The sequence below is a fragment of the Chiloscyllium plagiosum genome, chromosome 11 (genome assembly GCF_004010195.1).
Source record: "Chiloscyllium plagiosum isolate BGI_BamShark_2017 chromosome 11, ASM401019v2, whole genome shotgun sequence".
In the NCBI taxonomy this organism is placed as follows: Eukaryota; Metazoa; Chordata; class Chondrichthyes; order Orectolobiformes; family Hemiscylliidae; genus Chiloscyllium; species Chiloscyllium plagiosum.
Window position 1 is genome coordinate 59,835,513 of NC_057720.1, and position 14,251 is coordinate 59,849,763.

General features: G+C 37.9%; 1 protein-coding gene across 1 annotated transcript in view; it reads right to left on the reverse strand.

The window, feature by feature from the left end:
- The window catches only part of LOC122554446 (phosphodiesterase 4D interacting protein), a 161,417-nt gene that overhangs the window by 93,264 nt on the left and 53,902 nt on the right, over positions 1-14,251 (reverse strand). Inside the window, exons 18-19 of the mRNA XM_043699507.1 lie at positions 2,627-2,733; positions 465-688 (exon numbers count right to left, since the gene is read on the reverse strand). Coding sequence (XP_043555442.1) covers positions 465-688; positions 2,627-2,733 — 331 coding nt within the window. The remainder of the gene's footprint in view (positions 1-464; positions 689-2,626; positions 2,734-14,251) is intronic.

The window sequence follows — 14,251 nt, forward strand, 5'->3', positions numbered from 1 at the left end:
GGTTGTGAGCAGTCTTTCACCATTGTATACTGTCCAAAGGGAGAGAAAAGCTTGTGGATGGAGACAGGAAAGAGGTCAAAGATGATGATTTTGGTCTTTCTAACATTGAATTTGAGAAATTTTATCCTAATCTAATTTGATGTTGAACAAGTAGTCTGACAACAAGGTATTGGAGAATGGAGAGAAGTAGTGCAATGTTGGTCCAGATAGCAATATTTTGCACATGGCAGCGGTTATCAAGTCTGTGAATAATATTACCAAGAGGTAGCAAGTAAATGATAAAAAAGGGCAGGAACTGATCTTATACCTTTGTACAACAGCATCAATTTAGCTTGAAAACCAGCTTAACCTGCGCTTAGCCAGCACAAAATTCTCCAAGCTATAGAAATGTTATAGAAACTAGGCTTGACTGTAAAACGAGAACCCCAAATTTCAATAAATACAAGAAGCAATGTGTTCATTACCTCATCTCAAGCACTGAGGTGTATCCAGATGCTTCAATCTGTGCCTTCAGTTCATTTAGTTCATCTTCAACCAGTTTTTTCTGCTCTATTAATCCGTGCATTTCGAGTTTCATCTTCTGGAGCTGGACGAGACTATCTGTAGTGTTGGCCAACGTAATGTGAGACAGCATACTATTATCTGTTTTTCCATCAAATTCTTTAAGTCTAGAATCAGACAAAGCTTTCTGTAAAGGTAAAAAAAATTTACTATTTCATAACATGTTAGTCACAAATAAAAGTAAAATAAATAGATTCCAGTAGGTAATTCTGGTAAGGTCCCTTTAAGAGTTGGTCTGTATTTCACATACTTTCTGTCCCACTTTAATCACCAGTCTCACTTTGATGTCTCTTTGACCTTTAATTCACTGATCACAGTATGAATTGTGATGATGCTTCATCACCCCTTAGTTACAGAAAGTAAAATTAACTATGTTCCTGATCATTATCCAGTGATCCCTTCTGAAATTACTGTACACATTTTGAACATTATATGATAACAACACTGGGTTCACAGTTAAACATCCTGACAACACACACCAGTTGCAATGAGGACTCACTTTCTTCAGGAAAGGAGGTGGGAAGGGATATAAAGGAGTAAAAGAGAAAATATATTTTCAAAAACAATTGGTGCCACACTGTCAAAATCAGTGAGTCACTGAGTTAGTCACTATTCTTTTAAAAGCTGCTAAAATGCAGTGTTCTTAAATTGAAAGAAAAAAATAAAATGTTTGAATATTCCTTTAAAAAGTATGTTTTATTTCAAAGCAATAAAATCCTGAATAAGGTGATGATGGAACTTGATTCATCATCCTTTGTTCTGGCTCCCTTCATGTACTGTAATCAATGACCTTGCTGTTTACAGTGCCACCCTGTGGTGATGTATTTTCCTTTCTGAATAAATTAACTTCCCGTCAGAAACTATTCAATGTTGAATTTTAAATTATATTTGTGTAAGTTCATGTTCCCTTGTTGCTCACTCACCCAACACCTCCTTTATGATTAAACTGTGGGCAATATTCCACAAAGGGAAAGTGAGGACTTCAGATGCTGGAGATCAGAGCTGAAAAATGTGTTGCTGGAAAAGCGCAGCAGGTCAGGCAGCATCCAAGGAGCAGGAGAATCGACGTTTCGGGCATAAGCCCTTCTTCAGGAATCACAGAGGTCCACTAATCTTCGACCATAACTTCACCAGGAGACCTGCAAGGCCCTCAAATGAACTGGGGAACCAGGTTAAACTTTCTCACTGCTGCTTCATGTTGTTTCCCCAATTTCCCATTAACTTCCTCTGTGGACCAGTGTATTTGCTAATTCTCTCTCCATTTTTCCTATTCAGTTCTGATGAAGGACACAGTTAAAATAGTTAATCTTTTCTGATGTATAGTTAATGACTGACCAGCATTTTTTATTGTTTTTAAACAGAAACGCAACATTTGTTAATGCTTCCTTCTCTTTGTGTACTTTGGTATCACGGTATTGTGGAACCTTCTTCTTAAAAGTCACAAATATCCCTACTAGAGGCTCTTCCATCATATCCTGTTCAAACTCAGTCTTACATTTGAGTCAAAATAGAACAGTGGCTCAGTGGTTAGCACTACTACCTCACAGCCCCAGGAAGCCAGGTTCGATTCCAGCCTTAGGTAACTTTGTGTGTGTAGTTTGCACATTCTCCCTGTGTCTGCACGGGTTTCCTCGTGCAGGTCAGGTGAATTGGCCATTCTACATTGCCCATAGTGTTAAGTCAGAGGGAAATTGGAGGGTCAGAGTGGACTTGTTGGGCTGAAAGGCCTGTTTCCACACTGTAGGGAATCTAATTTAATCATATCAGAACTGTGGAAGTTATTTTTTTTTTAAAATGGTATCCTCAGGAATGTACAATAATTTAAAACTCAATCTTGGTTTCATATTTGTGCTGTTGAGAAAGTGTGTTGGTAACAACTTTTCTATTACAATCACTGTGACCTACAGAATCACTAACTTTGTGTCCACCTGAACAAATACATTTTTAAAAGATCAGGTATCCCTTTGTGCAGTTGGTTGGGACAGGCTAAATGGGTAGAGTAAGCTCTTTTTATGTTCCGAATAGATTTTATTGAGATAGATTCAGCTGTTGTCTATGATGTTACCTGCTGATTCTGCTCCATAAGTGTTAGATGCTTTTTCAACACATCATGATGGGCATTGTCTGCACATTGACCGCTCCCATCACCTGCTGCATTCTCCCTTTGGTGCTCTAAAGGAGGGTTCAAGACAGAGTATATAAATGGATGATCATGTCAAATGGTTGACACTTATTCATTTCAAGAACAAAACAAAAATCCTTTCCAAATTTACAAACATTTTTAAACAGGATTCTAGATTAACTATCACCAGTTTAAGATTACATATTTTATTTAAATTATAGTTGCAATGTGTTCTGAAATAGTAACACTTAACTTCCCAGGGGATTAAAATATTAAAGCATTGTGTTCATATTCCCTGTTTCATGGTGTTAATTAAAATCCTCAACCTCAGACTGATGAATAGCAAAACACTTTTGCTACTGTGGGTAGAATATCAGTTGGATTTGGTTTTATAAACCATCTTTTCATTACCAAGCTAAAGCTCTTCCAGTTGTATTCCTGGAATCTCGATTTGGGTTGTACTGAAAGCAGATGCTTTGATCAAACAAATCAGACCAAACCACAGCGAAGGGCCACCCTCAATGAAACTGATTTCTCCTGCTGTCTCCTCAACTACTCATTAAAGAGCAAGTGAAATCAATTTAAATGCCAGAGAACACAAGAAATTATTTAAAAGGAATGAAAGGTGAAATATTAATTGCAAGTGCACCATAATTGTACCCTGACATTTAGAGATTGAAGCTACTGAATCACAACACTTTATTCTGTAGCAAATATATTATCATGCTGCCAAATTTTATTTGGCAGTCAATGCATGGCACATAAGCTGGGCTTTTGTAACAAGGGTCTCTGTAAAACTACACAAATTTCACAGTTCTGCAATATGGACTATGTTATTCTTTTATTAGATAGCCTGGTATTCTGCAATGTAGAGGCAGATGTTCACATTTTTGGAACATATCAAAACAAGGAGGACTTCATTATTCAATATAAATTAATTGCCTGGCAATGATATTGCTAAGTGCACATAGCAAACATTTGCAATATAATATGAAAGGACAGATTCTTGATTTGCAGTATAAGTGAACAGACTAGGTTTGCAATACAAATGTAGATATCAGGGGTTTCCAGTGCTAAAAATGGATATTCGATTTTCAATTTAAGTGGGTACACTGAGGGCTTCAGTAAATATTTGTAGTTTTCAGCCTCTCACTATTTTGTTGTTAAGTAGCTTACACTTAAAATATTCAATTAAAATATGTGTTGTCTTTCCAGTATGGGTGGAAACAAAAGCACTTAACAGGCTTCCTTTAGCCCCCAACTGCTGAAACCGCAAATAGAAAATTTTAAAAGCAATGTTGAAAGAACATTTATAAAAGATGAAAATGCTCTTCCAAAAATGAGGTCAGGTTGAAATTGGCCAGCAAAAAATTAGGGAAGAACCAAAACATTGGCCTGTCTTTTCACTTTCAGATGTTGATTGACCTAGTGTGCATTTCAGCAATTTCTGACTTACTTCAGATTTCCAGCATCCATGCCTCATCCCTTTCTCTCTCGACTACAATCACTTTAATGTGTAACAGAAGCAGATCAAATTAAATAACTCACTTTATCAACGGAGCTTGATGTTCACATTACAGAAAAGCTGACTGAACCTGTTCAGAGTTTTTAAAGAGACAGCCATGCTTGCAATCAGCCAGAGTCTAAGAAAATTTGGGGAGAGTCAAAGCCACATTCATAAGGCTGTCACTGTACTAAAATTCACTTTGAAGTGCTTACCTCTAATTCAATTTTTAAAATACGCTCAAGTTTTTTTTTTAAAAAGCAGCTTTTCCTTTTACTGCTGACCCTTATAAATTGGAATTTTTTCATATATTACCCCAAGTCTCTGCTCTGAAGAAATACCTAATTTGAGGGTAATGTGAAAAGCATCAAAAAAATTCAGGCACAATGCCTACTTGCGGTTATCATTCCTGCAACTCTGAAGCAGCATTTGTTTCAACCCCAGAATGAGTACTCAAATTTTACTTACTATTTAGGCTTCATTTGCCAACCCTAGTTATACATAGAAATTTAGAGTACAGGACGAGGTCATTCGAACCATCATGTTTGTACCAGCTCCTGATAGAGCTACCTAGCTAGTCCCATTCCCCAACCCTACTTTCTGTAGTCCTCTAAATTCATCACTTTCAAGCATATATGCAGTTCTCTTTTTTTTTTGAAACCTTGCATGGAACCCACCTCCATCACTCTTCCAGGCAGCTCATTCCAAATCCTCAGAACTTTGAGTCAAGACATTTCCTCTCATTTTACTCCTAGCTCTCCTGCTGACAGTCTTGAAATTGTGACCCTTACTTACTGATATACCAACTGATGGAAATAGAATATCCTATCAAAATTAATACCTCAATAAGACCAGCTCTGCATCTTCTCTGGTCCAAGGGGAATATGAGCTGGAGAATACTTATTTTTTCTTCATTTATGGGAAGAGAAGATCGCCAGCCAGGCCAGCATTTATTGCTCATCCCTAATTGCTCAGAGGGCAATTAAAAGTCAACCACATTGCTGTGGGTCTGGAGTCACATATATGACAGACTGGGTAAGGATGGCAGTTTCCTTCTCTAAAAGGAGATTAGTGAACCAGATGAGTTTTTTCCAGACAATCGGCAATGGATCCATGGTTATCTTTAGGCTCTTAATTCCAAATTTTTATCGAATTCAAATTCCACCATCAGTCTTGCCAGGATTTAAACCTGGGCTCTTTGAATATCAGCTAGATCTATGAATTAATAATCTAGTGATAATACCACTAGGCCATCACCTCTCCTTAACTGACTGGCTCCATTCACTCACCACTGATGACGCATCATGTCCATCAATCTGGAGCAACATATCCTACACTGACTGCCCAACTCTTCATAGTCAAGCATAATCTATAGTCAAGCAACCTTTCCTTATCATCTTCAACACTTTTATCACTAATGAGCAAATGTCCAGAGTAAAGTACGAGAATATGACTTTTCAACGACTTGGAGATTTATCTCTCATGTTGCTCAAAGCAATTTAATTTTCAATTGCTGAAAACTGCAGGACAATTCTGGAGAGTTGGCAACTGTAGTCCAATCTACTGAAGACAAAAACCTTAAGCCAGATGTCAGATCCTACACTACTGAGCCTCAGCCCAAAGATGAGCCAAGAGAATTGAAGAGGAAACAAAGAAACAAATGTCTAGCCTGTAGAAAAACACAATTTTCTGCGTAAAATATTTGAATACTCATTTAAGGCTAAATTTTCCACTTGCTCTTGGCACAGGTCCTTGTCAAGCTGAAGGATAGACCATGAAACTGCATGCACAGATCCTAAATTTTCCATCTGTTCATATTAAAAGTGGAGAATCACCTGCTTCACATACATGTATAATTTTCTAAAGTGCACTACCAATGTGTATTGATCTGCAAAAGTGGCATACAGGATTACTCTTCAGTCTACACAATGTTTCATAATTGTGACAGTTCCCAAGGTGATTAGATATACATTGAGTACATCAAAGTTTTGTGATATTAACAGGTAGCTCAGAGTTTGTAATGCTAGTAAGTGTGAACATAGAATATAGGAGCAGTAGACCATTCAACCCTTCAAGCTTGTTCTGCTATTCAATCTGATCATCACTGATCATTAACTCAGTTCCTTGGTCCTGCCTTCTCCCCTTACCCAGTGATACTTTTAACCTTAAGAACTTTATCTAACTGCTTCTTGAAAACATTCAATGTTTTAGCCATAACTGCTTTCTGTGGCAGAGACTTCCACAGGCTCACCACTCTCTAGTTGAAATAGTTTCTCATCTCAATGGCTTACCCCTTATCCTTAGACTGTGACCCGAGGTTCTGGACTCCCCAGGCATTGGGAATATTCTTCCTGTGTTTACCCTGTCTAGTCCTATTAGAATTTTGTCAGTTTCTGTGAGATCCTCCCTCATGCATCTAGGTTCCAATGAATTCAGCCCTAAATGATCTCTTCATACTTACGTACCTGAGATTTGCATTGGGTGTTTCTTGAAGTTTTCAATGTTAGTGGGTATACCAGAGGTCTCTAGTGTAAGTGGCTATAATTTAAGTTTGCATTGCAAATTGATGTACGAGGAGATTACAGCACAATTGGCTATACCAGATTTGCATTGTGCAACACACTAGCAAACTCATTCACAGTCTCATCCTATTGTCTGATAATCTGATACTAATCAATGTTCTACACTTGTATACATTATCAAATGACTTCTGCTTTCCTCTGTGGTGAAGCAGGTGGTATTTTATGCCTTTGAAACTCTTTTAAGCTTTATCACTGTAAACCACATCAATGAAATACCAACACAATTATTCACAGTGAAGAGTGATTTTTTTGTAACCCTGCTATGCATGGTACACCCGGAAAAGAATTGAAATTCCCACACCTTTGGATTACCAGCAATATTTCCCATTTATGACGTTATGCAACAGGTCCTACAGAAATCACTTGGAAACTGAAGGGACTGATTCACACTGGAGTATGATGGACTGAGGAGTCATTTTTCACATTATCCAATTGGCAATGCTTCAAATGAGTATGGACAATGAATCTCTGCAGGCTATTTCAACAAGAGTGCATTACATCAAGTTCCTACTCAGCACTGTGCATGTGAAATTTCCACCACAGACCACTGGTTGGCCATCAGGGTTTTGGCTGATTCCATCATATCCTTCTTTGCTCAGCAGCACTGTTATGGTCAAGTAGCTCAATCAGGTACGATTAATGAACCAAATAAAGACTGAGAATTGTATTCGAAAATTTTCTCTCACACAACAAGCAACTAACTCTTTCAGGAGCTGAAAATCTCTGAATGGATTGATGTTTCCTGACTCAGATCAAAGATTATTCCTATTGTACTTAGAAGAACTTGGTTCAAAAGTAATTAAAATGATATTTTATTGTGAACAGAAAGGCATTAAAACAGACAGACTAGAATTGGTCTTCTAGCACAAATTTATCAATACATACAAACACCAAATAAACCTGAACCGAGCCCATGCTTATTGCATGCAGTCTAACGAAGCTTCAGGGTCATTAGCATAATTTTAACATTTCTTGGATTGACCAACATTTAAAATGCTGATTGAGCTCCTATAATGTTAGGCACAATTTTAAGCTTTTTCAGATTATCTTGTAGAGTTATCTCTGTAATTTCTAGCATGAAATTTGGAAGCAGTGTTTGGGCAGTGTCAATTCTCTTCACCAAACTCTATTACTTTTGTTTGTAGAGGTGGATCATGCAAATAGAATTCCTGCTCTTCAACCTTTGTTAAAAGCAACTGAGAAAGAGAGGGCAAGTCATCCAGAAACTTTGAAATGTCCCAATGTGGGAAAGTGGGTGGCCAGATAGCAATTTCCCATCACATTAGTTTTTGCTGCTCCTCTTCTAAACACTCCCAAAGTTACTGGTTCCTTGCTGAAGTAAAATTACCTTCCAAAAATTCATTCCCACATTCAGTGTCAACAGGCTATTGTACCAGGGTTTTGTGAGCATTACAACCATCGCCAATTGAAAGGTCATCTGACATTTATACATGTATATTGCCAACCCAGGCAGCTATTGGTAGTTAGCTCTCCTGTGAATATTCCACTAAGGTTGACTGCAGTGCACCTACCAGCACCTTAACTGAGCCCTACTAACTCAGCATACATCAAATTAGAGCTTCTTTTGTATTTGACAAACCTGACCGAACAACAAATTGATATAAAACAAATCTGTTTACTTTTGCTGGCCTCAACTTTGAAGTTTAAAATCTTTTCCGTTATTGAAAAAAAGATTAACTTTGAGTACCTTAAGATAGAATACAACACCAGAGAGTAAATGTACTAAACTAGATGCTTGTCATTACAACATATCAACAGATATCTGTTTTATTTAATCATCGTGTACAAGTTATTCTCCACACAAGCCCGAACAGATCTGTAAAAATGTCTACTCTATTGTTCCACAGCAAGTTGGCAAAGACACTGGGTTAGTGAAATGCCAATCCATATATAATTGAATTTCCCAAATGCAGTTTCTGGGCTGTGCTAGTAACCTCCATTGAAATGCACCCGCATCATGTTTGAAGATATCAAATGAAATGAAATGAAGATTACCATGCTTTCAACTCTCAAGAATAATAAATTGGTTTTGCAACCTTCTGAGGATTGTGCTAAATTTGCAAAGGGTAAATTTGAGTGGATTTACAGATCCACCTTAACCACAGATTACAGGGAAACAATACTGACTGCTTTATATATACCGAGAGTGTGGTGCTGGAAAAGCACAGCAGGTCAGGCAGCATCCGAGGAGCAGGAGAATCTATGTTTCGGGCATAAGCCCTTCATCAGAAATGGGCTTATGCCCGCAAAGTCAATTCTCCTGCTCCTTGGATACTGCCTGACCTGCTGTGCTTTTTCAGCACCACACTCTCAACTCTGATCTCCAACATCTGCAGTCCTCACTTTCTCCTGCTTTATAAGAGTCTATCCACGTAATTTCATTTCCTTTGTACAGTGGCTCTGCCTAGTCCAGTGGACAGCAAAACCAATCCCATTAATTCCAGTGTAACAACAGATGTCAAGAACTGATGTGTAAAATACTGCTACATTGCTGAAGTAATGACTGTTCACGGGAGGAGATTGGTGGTGGCAGAGTGAGAATCATTGTCTTAGCAATTATGACTTGCCTTAGGACTCAGTTTGAGAAAGAACGAGGGCCTGGACCAAATCTGAAGTCAGTACTGCATATCTATTTCTCCTTGGGTACTTTCAGAATAAGCATATATTACAGTTAGTGGTGATAAGAAGCTGAATGGACTCAAGCTGAAGGAAGCTCGACATAACTTTCACTGCAGAAACTACTGGTTGGAGATGCAATAACAGAAAGTTTGTTTCAAGGCCCCTAGAAAGATTTGGGCTTGTTTTGTGGAAATCTATTTTTACGCAGCCAGTTGGCATTGTCTCAACATATATACAGTTTAAGAATTTAAAAAGGGAAATAGATTCAAACTTCACAAGAGGCAAAAGATGACACCAAGGTAGAAGAGAACTGAAAACAATCTAAAGCAATACTGAATACTGACTTAGCAGTTGAAGATTTGAATAGCCTCCTGTTATACCTAATTTAGGTAACACAGCTGTGGAAACTTGACATTACAATTTCACCTAAAACTTTTGCATTTCCTGAAATGCTCATTACTGAAATCTTATGTTGTATTGAACACCTTTGAGGGCTCTTGTGGTGCAGTGGTAGTGTCCCTACGTCTGAGCTTGAAGGCCTGGGTTTTAGTCTTACCTGCTCCAGAAGTGTTTCATAACATCACCAGTTTAATTAATAGTATCTCACCTATAGCTTTTCAATTGCAGCTGCATGTGTGTAATCACAAAGGAAACAGTTCAATAAAGGCTATCTTCTTCATTAACATGCTGATATAAACCACATTCTTTCCAGTTCCCTGATCATTAAAACAGCACATAGATGCAACATGCTGCTGAAAACATGCAGAAGGCCTTTCTTGCCATATTCACTGAACTAAGAGTCGAGAGTGTGGTGCTGGAAAAGCACAGATCAGGCAGTATCCGAGGAACAGGAGAATCAACTTTCTGGGCATAAGTCCTTCATCGGTCCTTTCCAGCACACACTCTTGACTTTGATCTCCAGTATCTGCAGTCCTCACTTTCTCCTCAGAACTAAGAGCCATGTATAATAAACAATCAAGGGTGACTCTTTCGAAAGATAAGCGTTGCTATGTTTTTGGTGAATACAGAATAGACAGAAAAGTGTTACTCGTAAACAGGTCACATTGAAAGCATAGTACAAAAATCTTATTGGCTGCACATTGCTGGATACTGACAACAAACCTCACCATTCACAAAACTTACTATACCTAGACCAGGACAATCTGACAAAATGAAGCTGGATCTGCAAGAGGAGCACTGCCTTGCAATCTGTAAAACTGTAGGCAGTGGAATAATTTCCTCCTGATGCCAAATACATAAATATGTATTGGCCCAGAGAAGCAGTGCTCAGTTTCAAATATGTAGCAATCATACAGGACTTTATTCCAGCACCAGATATCTGTGTGAGTTGCACGAGAATGTAACTAAATCAATAATTCGCAATGCTTACTAAAATGAGCCTTTTCATCAAATCTAGTCCTTTAATAGTGACATATTCATCAGTTGTAATTACATATGCAGATTAGTTCAATACCACAGTTCACTGCATAGTGGAGAAGTTTTCATCAGTACCCACCATTTACTTGTGCCTCTCTTCCTTCCCCACGCAGCAATTAATTCAAGGATTAGGTGGGCAGAAGCAAGAAAAAAATTGGATTGCACTCTGTTGCATCTTGAATTCCATGTTGCTTTCGTGCGGTATTTTGAAATGAAAACTTTTGCTGTCTAATTGAGACATGTGCTTACCACCTTTTTACATGTTCCGAGAGTGGTGTGACAGTTACTAATGAAGCGAGAGCCCACTTCCCATTATGTATGAATGGTGTACAGAAATACAGTCAGGGTTAGAAGACAATTCCATGATGAATAGAATGCCTATCATCTCTTATTTATCAAAGCAATAATCAAACATGGTCTAAGTCGGCATGTACATAATGCCTTGAATTATTAATTTAAAATTATGCTGCCACCTTTTAACTTTATACACACAAGTTGCTCATTTGCGTATGTGAAATAAATTTGACCTCATGGATGAAACCTATCTCAGTGCAGACTAACAACTAACCAAAGAGGCACAAGGTAGCAAATAATGTACCTGAATACAAATGAAATTGCTACCTCAAATTAGAAACCAGCTCCAAACTGAGATGGAAAACTGCACTAAGTGTTTGCTTTGAAGCCCCTGAGGTGTCACCAGTTTGCTCACTAGGCAGAACTTGATGTCAGAAAAAATGTGATTGGCTTCACTTGGTTGGTTTACAGTCTTTCCCTAATTTTCTCCTTTCTTTTCCCCCCCACATCACAGCCTCAAATGTTATGATATTTGAAGTATTATCATCATTTTCTATACCTAGAAAATGAAAAAAAAATGGACATGACATTTTCCCTGCATTCAAAGCAATTGCTAACACATTCTATTGAATTTATAGGATCTATGGATTTAAGAATATGCTTTTACTACTGTTATGAATTATGGCAAACTCTGCTTCCTTAGTTGCTTCTTCACACACTGGCAAATAAATATTAGAAAATACCAAACTGAGGCAGAATGCAAGTACAAGCAGGAGATTATGATTCTGAGGAATAGGATAGAATATCAAATGTGAATTAGCAGGTCTGTGTTCCCATTCCTGATTGCTATCCAACTGAGTGCCAATCATGCATGCCAAGTTCCCCATGGAAGAATAGTCTGTTGACACTCACATTAAAGATAGTTAATTGGGTGGAATTTCTGGAAATTGCAGTATTTGCAGAATTAAACCCCCTGGTGCCATATTTTTATGGAGAAAGAGTACTTTGTCAACCTTTTTTTGGTTTGGAGCTGAAGAGCAGTGTGTCTTAGGGGCTGAGCTATAGTGACATAATAATCTGTTTTAACACACCTTATTGAATGCTCCTGTAAGAAGGTATTAAACTGTTCCTTGCTTTTCCAAGGTGTGCAAGTCTTACAACTTAAAAAAAACCATTTCTGTATAGTAACATCCTTTAACCAACCCCAAACAGATGAGAAATCCAGGATACTTTTGTTTGTCATTTATACAAACGATTTGAATGAGAGTATAGGACACATGGTTAGTAAGTTTGTGGATGACAGCAAGATTGGTGGTATAGTGGACAGTGAAGATTATCTAAGATTACAAAAGATCTTGATCAATTGGATGGAGCTGTAGAACAGACAGACATAGGAGTTCAGGTATATACTTCTTTGAAATTTGCATCATAGGTAGATAGGGTGGGTTAAGCATGCGTTTAGCACACTTGCCTTCATCGAGTATAGGAGTTGGGATGTCATGTTGAAGTTGTACAGGATGTTGGTGCTATCTCTTCTGGAGTACTGCGTGCACTTTTGGTCACCCTGTTATAGGAAGGATATTATTAAATTGGAGAGGCTTTAGTAAAGATTTACCAGGATGTTGCTGGGAGTGGAATGTTTTGAGTTACAAAAATAGGCTGGGTCTAACTTCACTAGGTGAGTGAGGGGTGACCTTACTAAGGTTTATAAGATCATGCAGGGCATAAATAAGGTGAATAGCAAAGGTCTTTTCCTTATGTGGTGGAGTTCAAAACTAGGGAGTATATTTTTAAGGGGAGGGGAGAAAGTTTTAAAAAAACATGAGGGGCAACTTTTTTTTTTACACACAGTAGTTCACGTGTGGAATGAACTGCCAGAGGAAGTGGTGAATGCAGGTACAGTTACAAAATCTAAAAGACATTTGGATAAGTACATGAATAGGAAAGGCTTGGAGGGATATGGACCAAATGCAGACATATGGGATTAGTTTAGTTTGGGAACATGGTCAGTGTGGGCTAGTTGGACTGAAGGTCTATGCTGTTTCGATGCTGTGTGCCTCTATACTGAATGATAACATCATGGGGAGGAGGGTAATACAACAAGAGTCACAGAGTACACAGTGAATTATGCAGGCCACCATCAATTTGTAATGTAAGCTCTAACTAACAAGAGATAATTTTTCAGTGATATGATTAATGCAAGATGCATTAGTATAAAACTGGAACATCCAGTGGCATATTGTGTTACACATAAAACTCATGGCTATTAATAGTACAATGACTGGATAGTAATTGGTCACAAGGTGGTCTTAAGTTCAATTTTGGCTTTTGCAAATATTAGCAACATGCTCTGCATTCTCATGCATCCAACATCAAAGGAGGACTTGAAAATACGAAGTTTATTAATGCTATTAGTTCTCAAAATTCCTTCTATGTTTGATTTGTTTCAAGTCTCCTTAGCCACATTATGGCAGAGAGAAGGTTAGGGTCTGTGCTTTCACTCTCAACCGATGCAATACATTTAAGGTCCTCGTGAAAACTCAGTCCTTCCCCAAATGGAGAGCAAGACCCTCAAGCACATCATGCCACCTTGGTGGCAGTGTACCTCGGGACGAGGTTTACTACTTTGCCAATTCTGGAGTTATCCACAACAAAATAGCTTTTAGAGTAACAAAATTAATCTGTGTATGGGAAATCTGCATCAAGAGTTGCAAACCAGATTAATAAAGCCACAATTTTCAAATACCTACAACTGGACTCACACGGTGTATTTTATATATATTCAAACAATTAAGTTGTCAGAGTAAGTTGCAGTTATTCAGGAAATTGTAACTAGATTTGTTTAACAATTTGATTCTTGACCTTTTCTTTAATAGGTAGGATAAAGCAATGGGATACATACATTCAAAATGGAGGACGTGCAAGGACATGATGGAAAAATGCTTTTATTTAACCAACGTAAACAGGGAAAAGGTAATAACTTAAAACGGAATGGTATTTTTTCCTCTAATGGTTGCATGCAAAACATTTGGTGCATGACCTTTAGGAGACAAAGAAAACTCATATAGGATACAATCATGATTTTCTAAATCCAGGTCAGTTCACATTGCA